Consider the following 23,090-nt stretch of genomic DNA (forward strand, 5'->3'; position numbering starts at 1 on the left):
CTATACGCTACCACATATATCTTCATTACCTAACATCCATACACAATTACTGTAGAGAAAATGATGAAACATCCTGCCTTAGTTGCATCCTGTGCAGTGAAGTACAGATGACACTTTCTGGTTATTAAAAGAGAGAGAGAGAGACAGACAAAAGCTAATAAACAAAACAGAGCAGTTCATGATACAACATCTCTGCAAGGACAATTACATGGACTGTTGACTTTAACCAGTGTTATCCATCATTATCATCAGTTACTGTGTTAATTACTGCTCCCATCAACATATTGTAGACAGATCCCAGGTGGTGTGTTGCTGTTGGTCTGAAATCATTTTGTGCTGTGATACAAACAGATACATCTGGGTCTCCTCTGTTGTACTGTGTCCCGTTCTTGCCTCTTCTAGTTTGCTATAGACAAGTTAATGCTTTGTTGTTAATAATCTAAATGAAGTTTGTCTTTTTATGCTTACTTTCTTTCTTTCTGACTATTTTCTTCAGTTTACTCCGCAGCTTTACCCCATCTGTCTGTGTGTCTGTCTCTCTTTTGGGGAATGAGTCGTCAAACACATCACTACCACTGACAGACTTCAGCGCTAGCACCACACACACACACAAATACCCAACATAAATCGCATAGTTCCCTCTGTGCTTTCAAATCGCTCTATTTCACAAAATCCCTGACTCATAGGAAATCCTTTCTCCCCGATATAGCAGTAAGCATTATCTGCCTGCAGGCCTCACATTACGGCACCTCATCCTGCTTTTTGAATACATAATTCATGGATAGTTTATTTATTTACTGAGTTTAATTGTTGATTTGCCGGCAGCCTGGCATCTCATATTGTGGTGTAAATGTCTTGGATGGGGTGACATGACTGCACTTGGAAAACAGAGGCACACATACATTACCTAGACAAGGGGTGACAAGTGAGGTGTGGCCCAGTCGGTTGCTAAGGAAAAGCAGATTGACAGTTTGTTAGTTCTCAGTATAACATCGTACTTTGCCAAATGCCTAGTTGATACCAGGTCTTATTTACAAAGACCTGCATATTTGGGCCTGATCAAGGTTGGATCATCTTCTCAACAAAAAAGTAACAACTTCAGACTTTGTTTGGGATCTGACCAAGATTGGGATCTGATCACTGGATGTGGTTTCAAACTGGTTGTTTGGGTCCTCACCCAAGTGCAGAACAGTGTTCAGAACAACCCAAACTAGGGATGTCCTAAAGCCACTTCTTCCATAACTGATTACAAGCACTTGCGTTTCAGTACTTGCCAATACCGAATACCAATTTGACATGTCAGACACTGGCAAAGTTCTAGTTATTATAGATCTCCCTTGGTTGTTGCTCATGTGAGTCGTAAATATTAAAGATGTTTAAAATTATCTCGAGAAAAATGAGTGACAGTTCTCAACTGGATCTTAAGACTTGAGCAGTAAAGAGCAATGAAGAGCTTGCAGTCAGCTTTACTTTAGTCACTGTCACTTATCTTAACACCTCCAAACCACAGCCATTTTTCCACCTCTGCCTTTCTGCTTAATGTGCGGATATCACGGTATCAGGTGTAGTTTCAGGTACATTTTCTGAGTAAGAGTACACAATAGCAGAATTGGATCTGGATCAAACAGTATGCACCTAGTGAGATAATAAACCACAGGTAAATGTGAAAATGCTGAAAAAAATGTTATACAAGCTGGCTGTAGTACTACTTGTTATGGCCGTTAGTGCATATTGACAGTTAAATCTGAAATAAAAGGCATGTAAATTATTAATTCATTTATCGGCTAAAAGTAACTTGTATTGAAATATGTTTTAAATACTTTTACAACAAAATTTGATGGTTGTCATTAGCTTACCTAATTACAAAACATGTAATTAATTTGATAAATTTTATAATCGCATGAAAGCCCTATTTTTTTAAATAGGAGATTATATGCTGCTTTTTATTTGATGCCTAACTGTAAATGTGATATCCTGTAAAAGCATCTACATAAGAAAATACAATAAAAAAACTACACACTTTTACCTCTTATAATACAACCTCAATTCAAAAAAGTTGGAAAGATGTAAAAACATAAATAAAAACGGAATGCAAAGAGTTGCAAATTTCATCAAACCATATTTTATTCAAAATAGAACATAAACAACATATCAGATGTTGAAACTGAAAGTTTACCATTTCATGGACAATATTAGCTCATTTTGAATTGGATTGAAGCAACACATCTCAAAAAAGTTTGAAGACTGGTACCAAAAGGCAGGAAAAGTAATTGCTGCAAAAACAAATGGAGGAGCATTTGACAACTAATAATATTAACTGGCAACAGCTCAGACCAATCTGTGACAAACTGCGTCTGACAATTGTTATAACAATTTCAGAAAAATTTTCCTCAGTGTAAACTTGTGAAGACTTTGAAGATTCCATCAACTACAGTATATAATATCCTCAAATGATTCAGAGATTCAGGAGGAATCAAGGGACAAGGCCAAAGGTCAAAACTGGATGCATGTGTTCTTCAGGCCTTCAGGCAGCACTGCATAAAAAACAGGCATGATTCTCTACTGGACATCACTGCGTGGGCTCCGGAACACTTCCAGAAATCACTGTCTGTGAACACAGTTCACAGTACAAACCACAAATGTAAGTTAAAGCTTTATCAAGTAAAGAAGAAGCCATATGTAGAAACGCTGCCTTGTTCTCTGGGTTAAAGCTTATTTAAAATAGTCTGAGGCTAAATGGGAAAAGTGTTCTGTGGTCAGAAGAATCTAAATTTGAAAATCTTTTGGAAACCATGGACACTGTGTCCTGCAGACTAAAGAGGAGAGGGACCATCCAGCTTGTTATCAGCGGACAGTTCAAAAGTCTGCACCTCTGATGGTGTGGGGGTGCATTAGTTCCTATGTCGTGGGCAACTTAAACAAAGACACGAATGGTGAAAAGTACACAGAGGCTTAAGAGCGGCATATGCTCCCATCCAGACAACGTCTCTTTCAGGGAAGGTCTTGTATATTTCAGCAAAACAATGATAAACCACATACTGTATCCATCACAACAGTATGGCTTCACAGATGAATCTGAGTGCTGAACTGGCCTGCTTGCAGTCCAGATCTTTCACCAACAGAAAACATTTGGCACATCTTAAAATAAAAAATCCGGCAACAAAGGTCCAGGTTTGATGAGCAGCTAGAATCCTGCATCAGACAAGGATGGGACAACATTCCTGTCTTAAAACTCCAGCAACTGTTCTCCTCACTTTCCAGACATTTACAGACAGTTGTTTTTCAATACAGCAATGTTATCCAAAAATCCTGCATATTCTTTTCTTAACGTCATCTCTAAAACAAGACAACCATTCCCTTAGTGTTCACCAAGTTCACAGATGGCTCAGTAGTATTTGCTCATCCTGCTGTGATGTTTTTACACAGTGTTTGGGACTAGAGCGCCATATCCTCCTGTGTTCTCTTCTCTTTGGAACAAATGAAACACGCACACACACACACACACACAATGAAGGAGAGACAGATGCTGAGTGAAAAGTAGTACAGCTCCAGGCTAGAGTGAGTGACTGTATGAACCATTATAGTACAGCTTTCTGGGGCAGAACACACAAGAGAGAAGACACAGTCTCTAAATTTTATTTAGAATAACTCCAACTATAGATTTTTTAAAATTGTTTCTGTCCTTCAGAATTGTGTTTTGCTTCAAAGATGTATCTCAGAGCAGCAACAGTTTGCAAAACATGTCAACAGTGTGTTCAGTTTTGTGATTCATGTGTGCATGTGAACTTTTACATGACATGTATGTTAAATATGAACTTTTGTCTGTGTGTGTGTTTGCCTGTGGAGCATTACAGCTTGAGGCCCAGGGTTGAGTTTGATGTCTTGTGATGTGCCACTTCTCTCCAGGGCTACAACAACTCTGTGCTTTGGTGCTGTCATTGTGTGTGTGTGTGTGTGTGTGTGTGTGTGTGTGTGTGTGTGTGTGTGTGTGTGTGTGTGTGTGTGCACGCGCACAGGCAGGTTAGTTCCATTTTTTGCATGTGTGTATTTGTTTCTCACCTATCCATGGCTTCCTGTCATCTCTAAATGTGAGACTGGGTTTTTGTTTTTTTTTACATCCTAACGACCCCTTTATGTTTTTTGTGAGTGTGTGTGTGTGTGTGTGTGTGTGTATGATACATGTTCTGCCAAAAAGTACTATTTACCCCTTCATTTATGCAAGTGTTAACTTGCTAATGCAGGTGATATCAATATTTGCTATTCTGGTGAGTAATAGACCTGAAAAGCACTTTTGAGTAAATGCGAACATCAGTGTTGACAGATTTCTCATATGAATGTTTTGTGTTTTGTTATGGAAAAATCTATAAACTTAAGTGTATGACTTAACCTTTTATCGGGCAAGGAACCATATATAGTAACTTCCACAGGCTTTAAAAACATCACCCCCACACTTCTCAAACTGCTTCATAAAGAACAGTGAAGCAGAACTGGACTGGAATTGACTTTGACAGGTGATCAGGGTCATCTTGTTTGAAAGCAGGTTGATGACTGTGTTTAAAAATTGGATTTTTGGAAAGTGCTCTTTTTTGTTTATAATGTTTACGTAAGGTTTTAAATTATTCTCACAGTTTTTTTGCTTAAATGCAGTGGATTATTGCAGTTGTTTTTGCACTTTATCGTGTGAATGATATTTTGACACTAGTGTCATAAGTTCCGTAAGTAATTTCTGAATTTGGAAATACATTTTCCTTCATCTTTATATGTGAATTTTTTACAATAATCTATCTACATTTTATTCACTTTTTTTTTATGCAAGGTAGGTGAGGAATCGAATATGGTAACTTCTTTTAATTTGATTTCCCGCCTAAATCTGAAAGAATGTCCACCTATATCCAAGAATAACACTCCAGCATTGAAATTTAAAATTTCCAAGTATTTTAATGAGTGCCCCCTTAACTAAGGGTTAAATGTAGAATCCTACATATTCTAAATACAGAGATATTTTACTGGATCTTGGCTGAAAAGATTTCAACTAGAAATTATCTCAACTCAAATCCATTGTCCACCTCTAAATGAGAAGCTCATGCAAGACAGAAATTTGCACTTCATAGTTATTTATCAAATGTTTATCAAATTTTTTTTACAATGTCAGTGCAAACACTACAACACTGTATTTGTTTCTTCAAGTAACGTTTCTCTTATATCAGTTTAATTGCAAAAGATGTTAGTTTAAATAACAGATTTTCAAACTGTTATAAGAGATGAAAGAGAAGATCTGAGGGAGAAGCGTGAGACAGAGATATTGGGAGAGACGTGAAAGGGACAGGTGCATGTCCACTTATATGTGAACACAGACACAAACACCAATCAACCATTGCAACTGTCTTTGCAAGTAAAAGCTCATAAATCTGATCATAGGAGAGCCGTCTGTGGCTTTTCTATGTGGGTTTTGAGTGGTGTGAATGTGCGTGTGAATGGTTGTCTGCGTATGTCTCTCAGTGTTGGCCCTAAGATAGACTGGAGACCTGTCCAGGGTGCACCCTGCCTCTCCTCCAGTGACAGCTAGGATAAGCTCCAGCCCCCTGCAATCCTAAATAGGATAAGCAGTTAAGAAAATTAATGGTTGAATGGAAATCTGATCAGAAAACACTGCTTCAAATCTTAACAAACAAGGTTACTTGGCAACAGGTTCAGTGTCATGATTGGCTATAAAAGAACATTCTAGACAGGCTGAGTCCTAAGTATTGGGGGCGAGGTTCCTTGCTGTTTAAAAAAAAGTGCGTAACACTTTAAAATTTTATTGAATGATTTAATGTAAATTTGCAAAGAATTAGGGGTTGTATTTATTGCACTTAGTATAAAACATTCAGAGAATCCAGAGAAATCTCTGAAAAAAAAAAATAGAGGGTGGAAAAAAGAGAAATTTGTTATCGAGAGGTTTTCAGAGAGAGAGAAAATAATCTTTTGAAATGATTTTCTCCACATTTTTTAAACACTGGGTTTATCTCATTGGCCCACTAAGAAACATACAGACAAAAGCTTGCTAATCTCTTCTGCACTGCCTTTGATGCCTGGGTGTGTATGCAGGCCAAGTGAATATATGTTTTTGTGTATTTGATTGCTTGATTGTGCTTGTGTGTGTTGGTGTTAGCTAATGCTTCTCTAAGCTGCATGCCAACTTTTTCTACAGTATTTGCTGGTGTGTATTTGTGGAAGTCTGTACATGTGTGTTTTTATATTAGATCAGACAGAACTGAAATCATTTCCAAAGGGATGTTGTGCTGTTGCTGCATCAAAAATAAGATACATCAAAGAGAAAGGGGTTCTACATAAGAGCATAGCAAACAGGTCTTCTGTGTGCAGCCCAAACGTGTTAGAAAAATTCAAACGAACATGGGAAAAAGAGCACATTTAAAACCAGAAGTTGTACTTGTTGAATTGAACAAAGGCAACAGAACACACTGTACTTAAAGTGATAGTATGTAACTTTAAAAAAAAAAAATGTTTGTAGAAATATGTTCCTGAGATCGACTGATGACCTGTCAAGGGTGTACCCTACCTCTCGCCCTATGACAGCTGGGATAGGGATAGGCAGGGAAGGCTGGACATAGGAGTGTATTGATTTTGAATCGCATGCTAGCTCTAGGTTAAAGTGCATACTGTAGCGAAAAGCTTAATTATAGCAAAAATAATACCCAAAAAGCGACTGTGGGAAACAACTTTGCCCGATATAAACAAAAAAAAAATTAAATATAGATCTGGTCCCACTTTTAGTTGGTCCCAAGAAACCATCGCTGTCAAGGAAATGTGGTACTTTTGTTGTTCTTGGCTACAGATCTGCATTAATACGCCTCAGCTACTTCTCATTCTTGCATCTCTCCCTCTGATTTGTCACCATGACGTCATTCTCTCACATTACATCTTTCTAACCTCAATTGCAAACAGACCCTTCCACACATTTATAAGGTTGGTGAGTTTGGTTTGTTTCTTTGTGCCTAAAGCATGCCTTTAGACTAAAACTGTGGTTACACATTTAAACCTAAGCAGCTGGGATGTTTTGAAGAAAGGACTCATTATCACAGTAGGAGGAAGTTCTCAAATAGCATCCAAGATGGTTGTTGTTGGGATTTGTCTGTCTATGAAAATACACAAAAATTCTGTTTTGGTTAAGTCATCGCCTTCACAGTGGTGGATTATTACTTAAAAAGAAACTGCTAAAAATGTTTTCATAATATGGCATTTAGAAGTACACACCATGACTGTGTGTTTGCATTTTGCTGTCTCAGTGGATAGTCACTGAGTTTTAGTCCAGCCTGGATGCTACATCACTGTGACTGTTTCCTATAGCTACACTACATCGTCAACAGTCTCTCGATATTAAAGGAATATTTCTCAGCATTATACCCATATGTATCCGTTAATCATTGTGGAGCGTATTACTACTAAAATATTTTTTTTAAAGGTTGCATAACGTGTCTTTAGTATTGCTTTGTTTTACTTTAACTGTGACGTTATAAACTCACATAATTTAACAGCACAAACCCTTAAATCAAAAAGTTAGATTTTTTTGGACCATTTTTTTTTTTTTTGTCTTAAGTAATTTTTTTAATTTTTTTTTTTAATTGAAAATTATAGGCCGTACTCCACACCATGAAATTATTCAGACTTGGATCTTTATAGATGGCTCACTAAGGGAGAAAACCAGGGGAGGAAGACAGCTGATCCACTGCCAAAAAATATCCACTATGGAAATCAATTAGACTAATACTACTCACTAATTTCAGTTAGTTTGATGCAAAAATAAGGCAGCATCATCCTGTTAATGATCTTTCCCTTATTCACTCTTTCCCTCCTGTTACTGGTAATCTGTTTAAACATACAGGCTTCTTTGAGGCTTCTTTCAGTTGTTCTTCAGATGGACTTAGTTTTTAAAACTTTAAAACTTTGTTCCCTTTTGAAGCCTTTTTTAATGCAGATGCCCATTGGAGAAAGCTCATTAGGAACCTGGTTACTTAATTATAATAAAAGAGAAGCCCAGGTACGTTTGAACCAGTGAGCTCCTTGATACAAAAGCTTTATTTTAACCACTAAAATATCATAGCACTTCGACGATAAAAACAATACAGTGGGTGGCAGCATCCTGCTGCTGTGGCTGTCCGTGAGACTGTTTAGTCAAATGATATGTGATTAATAAAGTTACTACTGCACAGCTGCACTAGTCTCACTTATAGTTACAGTTGTATGGTAATTCAATCTGTTATACAGGTACTGGACCATGTGAAATTCTTAGACAGAAACTGGCAGTGATCACTTTTCCCCTCCACCCTGAGTCAGTGTGCGAGACATACTGTAGAGAGTTCGGTGGAGTGGGGTAGAGATTGAAAGAAACAAAGGGAACAGATGTAACTAGAACAACACAGTAAATCTAAGACATAAAACGTCCTTTTCTGATGGTTTCACTGTGATAAGGTTTTAAACGCAAATAAACACTACCACTCCACTTCTCTCCTCTGCTCAAGTGTGTCAAACAGACACACAAACCTGAAACTGGATTCATGTAGCATTGTAATAGGCTGCTGTGAAGGTTGTTTAGGGGCAGCAACAAGGTGGGTCTGATTGCATTATGTCATTGAAGGGTATTGATGATTCAGTGGAGAATCTGCATTGATTATGTCTCGCCTCTGTTCAGATTCACACATGAATCACACAGCTGTTTTAGGCTGCTACACATGTATAGTCATTCAATAAAAAGTACTGAATGTACAACCCAAGTACAAAAAAGTTGGAAAACGTAAATAAAAACATAATGGAATGATTTGAAAATGTCCTCAAACCATATTTTATTCACAATAGAACATAAACATCAGATGTTGAAACTGAGACATTTCACCATTTCATGGAAAATATTAGCTCATTTAGAATTTTGATGGCAGCAACAAAACAGTTGGAACAGGGCGATGTTTATCATTTTTTTAGCATCATCTCTTCTTTTAACAACTGTCAAAAATTGAGGAGACCAGTTGCTGGAGTGAATTAGGAGAGAATTGTTGTCCCAATCTTGTCTGGTGCAGGATTCTAGCTGCTCAACAGTCCTGGGCCTTTGTTGCCGGATTTTTTGTGTTATGATGAGCAGAATGTTTTCTATTGGTGAAAGGTCTGGACTGCAGCCAGGCCAGTTCAGCACCCGGACTATTCTTCCGCGAAGCCATGCTGTTGTGATAGCTGCAGTATGTGGTTTAGTATTATCTTGCTGAAATCTGCAAGGCCTTTCTTGAAAGAGACTCTGTCTGAATGGGAACATACAGTATGTTTCAGCATTGATTGTGCCAGATGTGTAAGCTGCCCACAAAATAGGCACTAATGCACCCCAACACCATCAGACGTGAAGGATTTTGAACTGTCTACTGATGAAAGGCTGGATGGTAACTCATTTTTAATCTGCAGGACACAGTGTCCATGGTTTCCAAAAAGAATTTCAAGTTTTGATTTATATGACCCCAGAACAGTTCTTCATTTTGCCACGGTGGCATCGTGTTCACATATGGCTTCTTCTTTGCATGATACAGCTTTAACTAAAATTTGTGGACTGCACAGTGACAGTGATTTCTGGAAGTGTTCCTTAGCCCATGCAGTGATGTCCAGTAGAGAATCATGCCTGTTTTTAATGCAGTGCTGCCTAAGGGCCCAAAGATTACATGCATCCAGTTTTGACCTTCAGCCTGGTACCTAGCACACAGAGATTCCTCCTGATTCTCTGAATCTTTTCACGATATTATATGCTGTAGATGGTAGGATCCGTAAAGTGTTTGACAATTTTACTTTGAGGAACATTTTTCTGAAATAGTTCCTCAATTTTTTGGACACAGATTGGTGAACCTCTGCCCATGTTTACATTGGAGAGGCTCTGCCTCTCTGAAATGCTCCTTTTATACCCAGTCCTGTTACTGACCTGTTGCCAGTTGACCTAATTAGTTGTCAAATGCTCCTCCATTAGTTTTTTTTTTATTTGCAGCAATTACTTTTTTACCCTTTTGTTGCTCCTGTTCCAACTTTTTTGAGGGGTTGCAGCCATCAAATTCAAAATGAGCTAATATTTTCCATGAAAAGGTAAAATTTCAGTTTCAACATCTGACATGTTGGTTATGTTCTATTGTGGATAAAAATTTAGATTGATGAGATGAAATCATTGCATTTTGTTTTTATTTATGTTTTACACATAGTTTTACATATTTTGAATTGGGGTTGTGGTCACCTTTATTCGAATGCAATTTTAACAGAGCAGTGAGTGTACAAGTCTACAATTTTTACTTTCTGTCTTTTGATTACCACCTCCATCCACTTTCTTTTTTGTCTGTCTTTATTTTTCACTGGTGAGCAATTTAAATCAGGGTCACAGTAGGGGGGCCAGCTACACACACGCGCACACACACACACACACACATACACACACACTTTGTTTTTCTATCTCTGTACACATCAAACATAATGTATTTTCAATGTGTGTGTCATCCTAGGGAGTTTGGCTGGAGGGATCCTGAGCTGCCAGAGGTGATCCAGATGTTGCAGCATCAGTTCCCATCAGTCCAGTCCAATGCTGCTGCCTACCTCCAGCACCTCTGCTTTGGAGACAACAAGATTAAATCAGAGGTATTGATCTGTGAAGAGAAACGAGAGGGGAATCTCAGACATGGGAATTCCAAAAGTCACTCTGTTGATCATATGGACACAGGCAAAATTGTTGTTCACTTACAGTAAAGTTGTGAGATGAATCAAAGGCTGTACTTTGTACTACTTTTGTACTTTTTACTGTCTCTCTTTTTTCTTCTAGTATGCAGAAAGATATGCATATTTTTTGATATATATTTTTAAGCGTTAAGGTTTTTCAAAGTACCGCTGTTTTGAAATGGTGTGCTTTTTAGAAAAGCTCATATTTTCAAGTTTAATTTATCAGGGTTTTAATTTATCAATGAATAACACAAGAAAGATCCCATAGGACTGAGATTGTGCTCACACAGAAATATGAATCAAATTGAGAAATACTACTGCTATATTATATATTGTTACAATAATGCAGGTGGTTTGCGTCGTACTGTAATTCACCTATAAGATGGAAATATGTTAGTAATAGTAACATACCTAAAATGAAGCATTTTAAGAAATTATTTGACATTTTAGGACAGCACAGTGGAGGACTGGTTAGCATTGCACCCTCACAGCTAAAAGGCTCCAGCCCTCCGCAACCCTAAACAGAATAAGTGGTTATGGATGGTAATTGATGGATTTGACATTTTTAGAAGTACATTTTCTTTACAAGTTAGAAAAGGTGGCTGATGCTGAGGCAACACTTGGTAATTATTCTCCAACGTGGTGCAAGGCAGCCATGAAAGTGTGAGTACAACCTAAATCACATTAATTAAAATGTTACGTCTAGTTTGTACATAAACTAATGTCAGTCTGCCGCCTGGATTCAATCATTCGTGGACGTCAAATACCTCCACTGTTGTCCAAAAGCGATTAACAACACACCAACCAGACATACCGCTCCACATATTTCTCATATATTATTTCCCACTTTAATTCTATATCTGGGACTTTTCTGTTTTTAATAAACGTAGCACCGTATGCAATGATTTGACATGTTCTTTAATGTGGAACAACACTTTATTGGACATGCCACCCGAAAGAAATCCACATGTACTTTAGAGTACTTTTATACTACTTTGGCAGCTTACAGACATTAACAAAACCATAATCTCTGAATAAGTGACATTTTTACCAACTTTTAGGGCTAAATATAATTATTAAAATTTAGAGCTGTGTCACCTAAACAGTGGCAAATTCAAGACACATCTTTATTCAGGGGAAACTGTCCCACATGGGTGCAGCTGTCTGAGCTTCATCAGACTCCATATTAGATGGCATTAAGTCCTCATTACACGCACTTAACCCAACTCTGAATATAGCCCTGTTCCCGCAATCTATCTTCCTGTCCTTTAGAGCTATCGTCACTCAGTGTCTCGGAGAAAACTGTTCCGTCTCTTCAATGTCAACTCAATTCAGCTCAATTCAACTTTATTAATCCCCATCGAGACGATGGATTTGAGCGCAAAGTTCTTCAAACAGCAATAAGCCAACAGGCATTAAAAATAGAGTGAGAGTTAGACGAATGAGAAAAATGACTGATGTTGAGATTGTGTAGAAGAATGAAGTATAGCAGCATTTAGAGCAAGGCTGCCAAGACTACACCTCCGCAGGACAAATTGTTTTTGCCCTTGAGAGAGATGCTTGAATGGTGAAACAATATACTGGATGCTGGGGGATATGTGCCTACTCCCTATGTGGTCTCCTAGCACCAGATGTGTTGTGTTCGCTTGCTTCACTGTGTTGGGTGTTAATATAACATTTCTTTGTGTCGCCCTGTCTTAGTTAGGTGGGGCTGAAATAATCAATAGGTATATCTGTAATAATACAATAATTATTTTTAGTTCTTCTAAAATCAATACCTGTCAGGGGAGGTAAAGGTAATCGAGCAACTAATTTTAAAATGTTTTATTATCTTAATAAAGATTATTTACTTAGTAAGGATGGCTACTTATTTTTGACAAAATTATTGTCCAGTTTGATTTTCACTCAGTGCATCAGTTGAAGTTGAATTCATTGAGGCACTGAATAAAGCAATGTACATAATGCTCTAACTACCTACTCTCTGTACAGGCTTGTTTCCTAATGTTTCTTCTTTGTTTTCATAAGGAGCTGGCAGTTTGTCCTACATTCTCCCTCCGTCTAGACTAAAGAAAGCAGGGAGGGCTGAGACACAGAGACACACTTAGGAAAAGAGCACTGGCTGGCATTTAAATAAATCTTGCCATTAGCAGCCATGGCACACTGTTTAATTTCAAACAATTGTAATTTATAGTGACATGGCCTAATGTCCCCAGCTATATACACTGTCTCTATAGACACCAGCTGGCATATTTCAGTGGGATACACTTCTATTGAAGTGCAGATTCACTTCTATTATTTGCAAATTTGCCCTTAGAGTCACTTTTTCGTCCTTCCTCTGTCCTCAGATTCGGCGGCAAGGTGGCATCCAACTGCTGGTGGACTTGTTGGACCACCGGATGACAGATGTCCACCGCAGTGCATGTGGAGCCCTAAGAAACTTGGTGTATGGCAAAGCTAATGACGACAACAAGATTGCCCTAAAGAACTGCGGGGGCATACCAGCTCTGGTCCGGCTGCTTCGGAAGACCACAGATGTGGAAATACGGGAGTTGCTCACAGGTATTTAAAAAAAACTGTTACATATTGTAATGATCCAAATGCACAACTAATGTAAAAATCAGTTCAATCCCTTTTTACCCCCTTTTATTAAAGAACAGTACCTTGGATTATTTGTATATTTTGTTGACCATGTGCGTCTCTGTTGACACAAACTATCAAAAATCTATCAGCTTTATTATAACTTGTTAGATCCTGTTTAATCTTGGTTTTAAAAAATGTTTTTGGTGAATCATAGGCGGTGTACACAACCACCACAATGGAATGTGATCCAGTCAATCAAACCACTTGATGAGGTGATCTGGGACATAATATCGCTTTTGTAAACGCTAATGCAGTGGCCAAAACATTAAAACCACCTTGTATGTCATCAAGGTATATTCTATCAATAATATTCATGGTGATAGTTTTGGTAAGAACTTGCCTGGCTCCCCCCCCACATCCCCATGTTCGATGGCAGGCTGGGTGCAGCTGCCCCTCAGGCTTACACCTGCCACAATAATTAAGTTATTAACTTATTGTACAATGTATGGACATGACTTTATATATTTTTGCTGAAATTGATATTGCCCATTGTGTTTACATGCATGTTTGTCTGAGTTGCCTTGCAGACGACCGTTCTTGTGTGTGTGGGGGACAGAGACATTTCAGGTTGCTTGCTAATGTGTGATAGCTGCCAAATTGTATTTAATAGAACAGTTTTCTGCTAAACTTTAGGTGTCAGAATGAATGTAAAAGCAAAAAAATAAAGAAGTGATTTAATTGAAAACAGAAAGGTAAGAAGGCAAAGGGAATGACCATTCAATAAACTGTCAGGGTTTGGGTGAACATTAATGTGACTGATGTGTGACACTGATTGCCAAGCTAGTCAAACAGCTGTTTGGACACCTCTCCTTACCACCAAATTGGGATTGTAGTTCAGATATTTCTTCTCTTCTTGTTATCTGGATCTATCATTTGCCTTTTGTGTGACGGTTTTACATTAAAGTAAATCTTTTGCCAGCAGCTGACAAAATCTGCCTGTTGTCCTGTGAGCGATATTCATTCAGGGACATCTCAAAGTGTTGGTCATTCATGTTTCTTATAAAATGGCTCTGTGTTGGGCAGTCAGGCAGGTCAGGGACAGTGAAGAATGTAGATTGTGCAACGCAATTATTTCTGGGACAACATATCAAACAAAAGCTGATATTATGACTGGTCTACTTGTGCGTGTTTACCATCCAATTGTGTGTCAAATTTTAGCAGAAATTATGCAGACGTAACAAAATCTAACACAAGTGGTCTGCTGGACAATGCGGAGACACCATTGAATAGACATGACCAGTGACTTGTCCAGCTGTGCAGTTCTGTTCAGATCACCCAAATGCATTTTAACACCAACTTAGTTTTACACTGAGCTCCCCACTTTGATCAGATGCACCTCATCTACTTACCTACTGTGCTAAGAGAACCATAATGATGCTATGGTATGAGTGTAATTATGGTATGAGTGTAGGGAATTATGTTTCATCTATACAACAGATATTACTTTACTTTAAACTGGAGATGATGTAAGTTAACATGCCCAAATCTGTCAAACAGTATTTTAACAAGTCTCAAAATACAAATGCTTTAAACTTACATTCATCTACATACCCACAGACAAGCAGAGACACATTCCCTTCTCACAATTACACATACACACAGATGTACAAATTATAAGGCACACTAAACAAATTGTACATGTACAAAGACACACACACACATAGAAGTGAATTGTTTACCACCTGCCTGCTCATCAAGTGCTGTTGACTTGTCAAATTGAACTTCTGTGCATTGTGCTACACTGCACTTGTATCTACAGTAGGTTTGTATTATTATTTATCATTTGTAGATGCAAATATCATCAGAATTGTACAAAGTTAATTCAAGAGTTACCCATGTCCGGTAAACTGACTGCTAAAAGGATTAAAGGGTTACTAGCAATGCCTCTACTAGTGTTTTTCACTGTTTTGACTGTATATATCCTGGCAACTCCTTTCTGTTTGGCATTCACATGGGCACCCGTGGTAAAAGGACTTCTGGAGGGGGGATGGAGACTTGACAGAACTAAAAGAGGAATAACACTCAATTTTCAAACTGATCTATGCCCAGAATCCTCAAAGGGTTGATTTGAATCCAGGAGCCAAATGAGAAAAATGGATTTCTCTTACCATCACCCACGCTCGTGAAAACATCTCTGCTCTAGTCCTGTAAGGAGCATCATATGTCAGGGCTCAACATGCCAGAAACCTAGCATATAGTTATTTCTGTTGGAAAAAATATTAATTTCCAAAATCTACAAAAAAAGAAAAGCAGCATTTTTGTGTGATTTTTGGCTGTGCTGACTTTAGAAATGAACGCATGGTTGGGTCAAGTCTGTTCTATTTCAGGATAAATTGAAACAGTGTAAGGTGTTTATTGATTTTAACCATTCAAGCATGAAAGTTCATTTGTGTCTTTGGAAACGGTACTTTGAAACAAACATGCCACAGGCTTTTACAACTTTGAAGCATATCAAATGTTCTTTGTCAGCACATGAAGATTACTGAGGTGGATGTGTTGCCTTGCAAGCTCATAGCTGAATTACTTTTCCAATACTGTAAATAAGTCATAAATGTTGCAAAAAGACTCTTTTACTCTTCTCAGGCTCTGTCAAAGGTTTTATTTACGTGTGGTGTGTTCATACATTTAATCCAAGAACATTTTTCTCCATCACTTTGCCTTTTATCATGAAAACTAATCAAGGTTAACATATTCAATAGATTTCCCCTTGTTTTTTGTACAAAACTCAACAGTGGATGTGAATGAAGGCTTCTGGGGGTTCTCTGTTGCAGTTCTAACGGTAGCCTGTCTGTCATCAGTGTGGTGTTCTCGTGTGCATCTTTCTCTTTGTCAAAACTAAAAATATCTTGTGCCACACTGGGAATGGTATTTACTAGTTTCTTTACCATTATGTTCCCAAGAATGACCATAATGAACATTATAGTGAATCTGTTATGTCATAAAAACTAAGGGTGTGGTGCTTGGGGTTGTGGATGTGTATAAAGCATTCACAAGAATTCATCTTGTCACAGACCTGCAAAATTCTTTTTAGCAACTAATTATTCTGTTCATCCTGACATTATTTGCTGCTTCCATTATGTTTTAGAGTGATCATTGTTTTTTTCTTGAAATGCCCAACAGTGCAGAAACTTCAGTATGCTATTACTATCATGATGTCATGCTACAATATATGTAGTGTTAAAATACACCTGTAAAAGCACTGGATCATATAACTGAAACAGCTTTAGCTGATCATTTATGTCTATTACCATTACCTAGTGAAACTGCCATTATATAGCTCCTGCAGATGATGTCATGCAATCCCAGAATTCATCAGTCAAATGACAACATTGCCATGTTGGCAGGAGTAGTGACACTTCAGTGATTAACCTGTGATACAACCAAAGGAAGGGTGGATGATGGTTTTAAAGGCATCATTTAATGTATGAGGTAATACCTGTGAAAATTAAGTTCAACAGTGATCAAATATATCTTTTAGCCTCCCTTTAACATTACAGACAAGTTAGCTACAGTTGCTTAGCATAGCACTTACATACACTGTTATTGCTTGTGCTAATAATAACTACCATTAAGTGACAGTTGCATTAGATATTGCAGGTCTGAAGCCCATTTTGGACCTTTCAGATATTACCTATACTGCTGTTCCGGTCAATATACAGCAATGTTTTTAGAATGCACTCACCTCATTTCATAGGTATTTCCAGAATTAAATAATTACAGTATCTGGATAGTAAAGGGCTTCTATGAGGATTTGGGAAATGGCATCAGTTGTAAACAGATTTAGTAAACATCGACATGTATTTATTTATTTTTTTGTTTGTTTGTTTTATTAACTCCAATGGGAGCTGAACTAACTTAGCTAATGCTGCAGCTACAGGTCCATAATGTTGTCTATTTTGGCTGTTTCAATCATTCTGAATGAACTGCAGAGGTAATGTAAGGGTCAGAAATGTTTAATCAATTACATTTTGCAAGATACAGTTCTAATTGTGCTTTAACTCCATACTACCAACATACATTTAAAATCTACACTAGTTCCATCTACTCCTATCATCATGGTAGTGTACACAAAATTAGTCATGTGACCTCTGGATCTAGCCTACCACTGATCACTGCATCCTTTAGTAAACGCCCCACCCCCAAAGTCAAATGGCATTTTATTTCTTCCACTTCGAGTAGTGATTTCCATCCAGAATAATTTTGACTTTTCATTTAATTTAACCTAAATGTAATGAAGACAATAACTACTACCGTGTAAATACACAGTATTATTTAGGCCTCATACAACCTATTGACTTCCAAGGATGGGAACACTTGGACGTCATAAAAGCGTGGGAATCTTTTCAATCCTTTCAACATGACATGAATGCAGGTTTAGAGTTCTGAGCGTCTAATTATTATCTGTCCTTTGCAAACCGTCCTTGTATCCTACAAAGGTTGCCCTTGAGCTTTAATCACCCTTCCTTTAAAGAAATTGCAACATTACTTTAGATCAAGCAGGACATGAAGTAGACAGAATTCTGGGGTGGTACAAACATTTTCAGTGTTTGTGTTCTATGAATTCATGTATTTCTGTGTGCTGTAACTATAGAAAAGGGTTTATGCTTAGCAGAGATGGAAATAAAAGTTTTTTTGTATGCTGCTACACTCTTAAAGACGATTACCATATAAATTAGAGCAGCAATTCAAGGCACGGAGCACTGAAATCCCTCCTGTCACAAATTAATCAGCTGAACGACCGACCGGACGCAGACAGACTGTGCATTCTTCTCTGTCTCTCTGTCTGTCTGTCTGTCTCTCTCTCTCTCTCTCTCTCTCTCTCTCTCTCTCTCTGTCTCTCTCTCTCTCTCTCTCTCTCTCTCTCTCTCTCTCTCTCTCTCTCTCTCTCTCTCTCTCTCTCTCTCTCTCTCTCTCTCTCTCTCTCTCTCTCTCTCTCTCTCTCTCTCTCTCTCTCTCTCTCTCTCTCTCTCTCTCTCTCTCTCTCTCTCTCTCTCTCTCTCTCTGTTTTCATCCTCTCTCATCCTTTCTCGTAATTGGTCTCTCCTTATCCTGTCCTCTTTGCCTTTCTCTGTCTTTCTTTTTTTTCTTCTCTGGCTCTCTCCTGCTCTCTTGTGAGCATTTTAAATCAGGATCACAGTGGGAAGTCAAGCTGCCTGCCTTGCCTAGCTACAGATTTGGCTAGACACAAACACACACTATTGTGTACAGTTTCCTTGATGGCACTAAAATTACAAACAGGGTTGTTGCCCACTAGTGTTCAGTCTTTCTCCACGTTTTTTCCCTTTTTTGTTCTTAGCTTTACAGAACTAAAGGTGACACAGGAAATTCATCATCAGTAAAGTAACATGTATCCTTTCTTTCAAGTTCTGCTTTAGTGTTCACTGTTCAGTTGACAAAACAAGAAGTACAAAGTAGACACTAATTGGAAAGTATGGTTGGGATTTCCAATTTTTGCATTTGACCATAATTGGTCAAGAAGAGATTTTAATTGGAATAATGGGAGACTGTGGCGCAGGAAGGTAGAGCGGTTGTCCACCAATCTCACAGTTGTTGGTTCAATCCCCACCTCCTCCAGTCACATGTCGAAGTGAGCAAGACACCCGGCAAGACCCTGTGAGTGTCCCCCATCGGTGTATGAGTGTGTGTGTGTGTGTGATTGTGAGTGCAAATGGGTGAATAAGAAACAGTGTAAAGCGCTTTGAGTTTGAGCACCAATAGGTAAAAAAGTGCTATATGAGTGCAGACCATTTAACAGATGTATACCTAGTAGCAACAGAGAATTTGAAGTTGAAATTATGCCGTGTTGAATTTTAGTTTTTTTGCATCATCATGTGAGTATTCCTGCCACCTTTCTGTTGGCGCGTTATGGTGCGTTATTGGTGTGTTATGATTTCACTTTGTGATTCTGGATATTGTTGCCACAATAGGTCAGTGCTGCTGCCACAGTAGCTAGGCAGGAGGAGTGCTTGCTTAGTGTTGCAAGTACAAATGTGAACTGAACGGGGAGCACTTGTTTTGAGGTGTAGGTATTCTTAAGTATTTGGGGAGAGTCCATTTAGAAGTGATAGAAACAATAGCATCCATGACAACACTCAGCCAAATAAGTTCAGAAGGTATTAACAATAAAATTAAAAGTTGTCAAAAAAGAATCCCAATGTACGTAAAACAATACCCACATTTTTCATTGTTAGTCCCGCAACTCAAAAACTACCAAAGCTTCACAAGGACCTTAAGTCCTTCTCCGTGCTCCACTTCACTCAGCCTTTAATGTATAAAGTCTTAAGATATTAGAATGAATGAGAAGCTACAGAACTTACCAGTCATGTGAAAATATTTCCTCTGATTGGTTGGGAGGATGAGCCTTATGCAGAAACCTGTATTAGTGATTATCTCTTCAGCGGTGCCAGACTGTATAATAAGTCTGAATCACACATACATTTGACAGCATTTCTTTACATTATCATTTCTTTTAATTATAGGTTTTGAAACTTATTTCTATTGAAAAGGAAGAAGAAAATAAAAAGAAAGGGAATACATGGCCTTAATTTGGGAGAGACTTTTAAATGAGTGTGTCTCATAGTTGGGAATCCCTGACATGTTGCTTGGCTCTCAACTCCAACACCCTTTAAGTTTGAGGTACTCTTGTTAGGTCTGCACTATATCTACAGAGACATTCCTCCACTATTTAGACCACAGTGACACTCATTCAATAATTCTACAATATTTTTCAAGAAAAGTGAATACAAAAGAAATGGGAAAGTTTTCCTTTATCATTTTTCTTTGCTTACTTACAAGCTTTTATACATGGTGGTTTTATTAGTGTAATTATAATTTTTCATGTTTGCCTTGTCAGAAACGTATCTTTTCTATCACGGCCAGCTGACTCTTAGAAAAAAACGGTTATTGTCTCAATAGGAGAACTTGAGGTTAAATAAAGGTTCAATTAAAAATATGTCTAAAACTGTAAGTGTAATGGGGGCCTGGTGGTAGAGTGTGGGGTTGGGATGCATAAGGCTGCAGGTTCGAACCCATCCCCATCAGGTGTGGCCCCGCCCTTCCACCAAGGGTCACCTTGGCTCAATTTCTGGTGGATATTCTTGTAGTATTGTTGACCCTGGATCCAATCTTGTTGATCACACATATGGTGTCAACTGAACAAAGGCATGAGAAGAGAAGTTAAGAGAAAAGTTAACAAAATAATATCTGTTCTGCTGACTCACAGAGCATAGAGCTTTCTTTAGCTTCTCCATTCCCTTTTGAAATCCACAGGCTGTCAGTACCTGTGGTTCCACTTGACATTACAATGCAACATTTTCATCCAGTCACAGCAGAACACATCATTTTGAGTGACAGGTCTGGATTGCTCATGTTGGTGGTCTCTTAAAAAGTAGATATGGCTGTTTTCACACGTGTTATGAGCGCTCCACAGTCTGGATGCAATCCAGGCACAATGCTCTTCCAGATTAACCAGGGAAAGGGATTCAGAGTGACATCTTGAAAGAGTAAAGACATTTCTTTACTAAATTAAAAGTTTTAGTAAGCACTTTCAAAGAATATGGTAGGCCAAACATTGTCCCTTAGCAAGTTTCGCCTTGAGCAGACACTTTTGGCAGCCATCAACGAGCTCCTGGCTGAACTCTGATTGGATATTTGACCACATTTCTTTGCAGAATTGGTAAATCTCAAATAAATTAGCTGCGTTTTTTTGGCACAGACATAATTTTTAGGTTCCGCTTACATAGTTGGATTATGTTGAGGTCAGGAGTTTATAATGGCCATTCTAAAAGCTCTTTTTCTGTGTGTTTCTGTGTTTCTCTTTTCACTGTCCTGTTGGTACACCTAAGTGTGTCCAAGTTTAGGCCACTTGGCTGTTAATTTGAGTAAGCCTACATGCAGTTTTTACATGAAATTTTGTAAGACATATTCATATAATAACCCCTCTCTCCCAAAATAAAAGAAATAAATAAAGAAAAACAAATTCTCATCATATGTCATATTAGGAATAAAAATGTAAGATAGACTTTTTTTTTTTTTTTTTGCTGCCAGGCATCATGACACCAGTCATTACAGTCTCAAGAATTCCCTCAACTGTACTCTACATTTTCTTTTGGCCTGAAGATGACAGCAATTAAAAAGGAGACAACTGATTCTCCAACGGAATTGGACTGAAATGTCAGTTGGTGTACACATTGCCTGTCATAGGAGGGTGGTTTCTCTTACCATGAAGGCACCGTGCTGTGTTTAAAGTCAGATCATCAGCGTGCAATCAGATTGTGACTACAGCCAGCTCCTGAAGGTGATTAAATCACTAATTGAAGTAGTTAAATGTGAGAATTTCACATTTAGACTGGTCAGTGAATAGTCAACACATTCACAAACTCAAAAAGGCAAAAAAAAAAATGCTTTGGGCTGAACATTCAGTCTGCTTCCTGGACACTTGCTGGTCCTGGTCAACAACAACTGTTTTTGTGTAGACCAGCAAACATGTACTTTTTTCAGCAAGAGATCAAGAGGCAAAGAGATGCGTTCCAATGTTGCAGAAGACAGAGATACAAAAGGAATGAAAGCGTAGTAAAAATGAGAAAGGGGAAATGGCTACAGAGACACAGAGAGGGACAACATATTAATTTCCCCTCCTTCCATATAACAGTACATTCATAACCTCCTGCTGCGACTCTTGATGTAAGGCTGAGGCAATTAACCTCCTTCATCTGTCATTCACTCAATGCTGTGTGTGTGTGTGTGTGTGTGTGTGTATGTGTGTGTGATATTGATAGACTTGGGATGATTGTGTCCCTGCATGTGTACCAGCATGCATTAATAGAGTATATTGTATGTGTGAGACAGTGTGTGTGTGTGTTTGTCAGTGTTTCAGATCAAAGATAAAATCCCACTGCTTTTCATCCCAGAGAGATGATGTCATACCTTGCACAGCAAGAAATGATGTTGGCAAACAGATGGCTTTACTCAAGATAATAAAAAGGATCATCTTTTTCTTGCAGCTGCACCATGACATCATATGCTGTGCTTTATTTTTTTCCCCCATAAAAGATATGTTTATTAATGTGGTTAACAGACTTGAAAGATCAGAGCAAAAAAATGCCCCAATTATTTTGAATGATCAAGTAAACATTTCACCCAATAGAACATCCAATCATGAACAGGCCACGTGCCTATGAAACCCCAACAAGGCCTCCAGCTCTTATAGGTTGTTTGTCCCTACCCAAAATTATGAAGCAAAATTATGTCCAATTTCATATGCTTTTTGCTCTAACCACTAACATACAGCATTTAAAGACACAGCAGCAAAAAACATCAGGGGTAAGTTCAGCACTTTGGTAAATTTGTTTCCTTCTTGACAATGAAATTCCTATGTTTTGTGATCCATCCACTACCTACCTCCTTTCAAATATTGGACGACCTAGACACCATTTGGTGGTTCAACTTTCACTAGATGTCGTCAAGCTACTAGTTGTCTCTAAGCAGTAATACATATCTTTTGCTCTCTTTAGGGGCTGGTACAAATGATCTGGTCTATACATTTTACATTGCACATAACAACAGACTCCAAATAGCTGACAGAGTTGAGACTGATTTCTCGAAAGGGCTTAGATGCGCGCGCAAACACACACACACACACACACACACACACACACACACACACACTTACGTACAGACAAAATTCATACAAACTCACAAAGACAGATAACAGAAATGGTAATTAT

General features: G+C 38.2%; 1 protein-coding gene across 11 annotated transcripts in view; it reads left to right on the forward strand.

The window, feature by feature from the left end:
* The window catches only part of ctnnd2b (catenin (cadherin-associated protein), delta 2b), a 157,584-nt gene that overhangs the window by 102,533 nt on the left and 31,961 nt on the right, over window positions 1-23,090 (forward strand). For all 11 annotated transcript variants that reach the window (XM_067529332.1, XM_067529330.1, XM_067529323.1 and 8 more), the window contains 2 exons: window positions 10,515-10,647; window positions 13,071-13,284. In XM_067529332.1, coding sequence (XP_067385433.1) covers window positions 10,515-10,647; window positions 13,071-13,284 — 347 coding nt within the window. The remainder of the gene's footprint in view (window positions 1-10,514; window positions 10,648-13,070; window positions 13,285-23,090) is intronic.

This window comes from Channa argus, chromosome 14, assembly GCF_033026475.1.
Source record: "Channa argus isolate prfri chromosome 14, Channa argus male v1.0, whole genome shotgun sequence".
In the NCBI taxonomy this organism is placed as follows: Eukaryota; Metazoa; Chordata; class Actinopteri; order Anabantiformes; family Channidae; genus Channa; species Channa argus.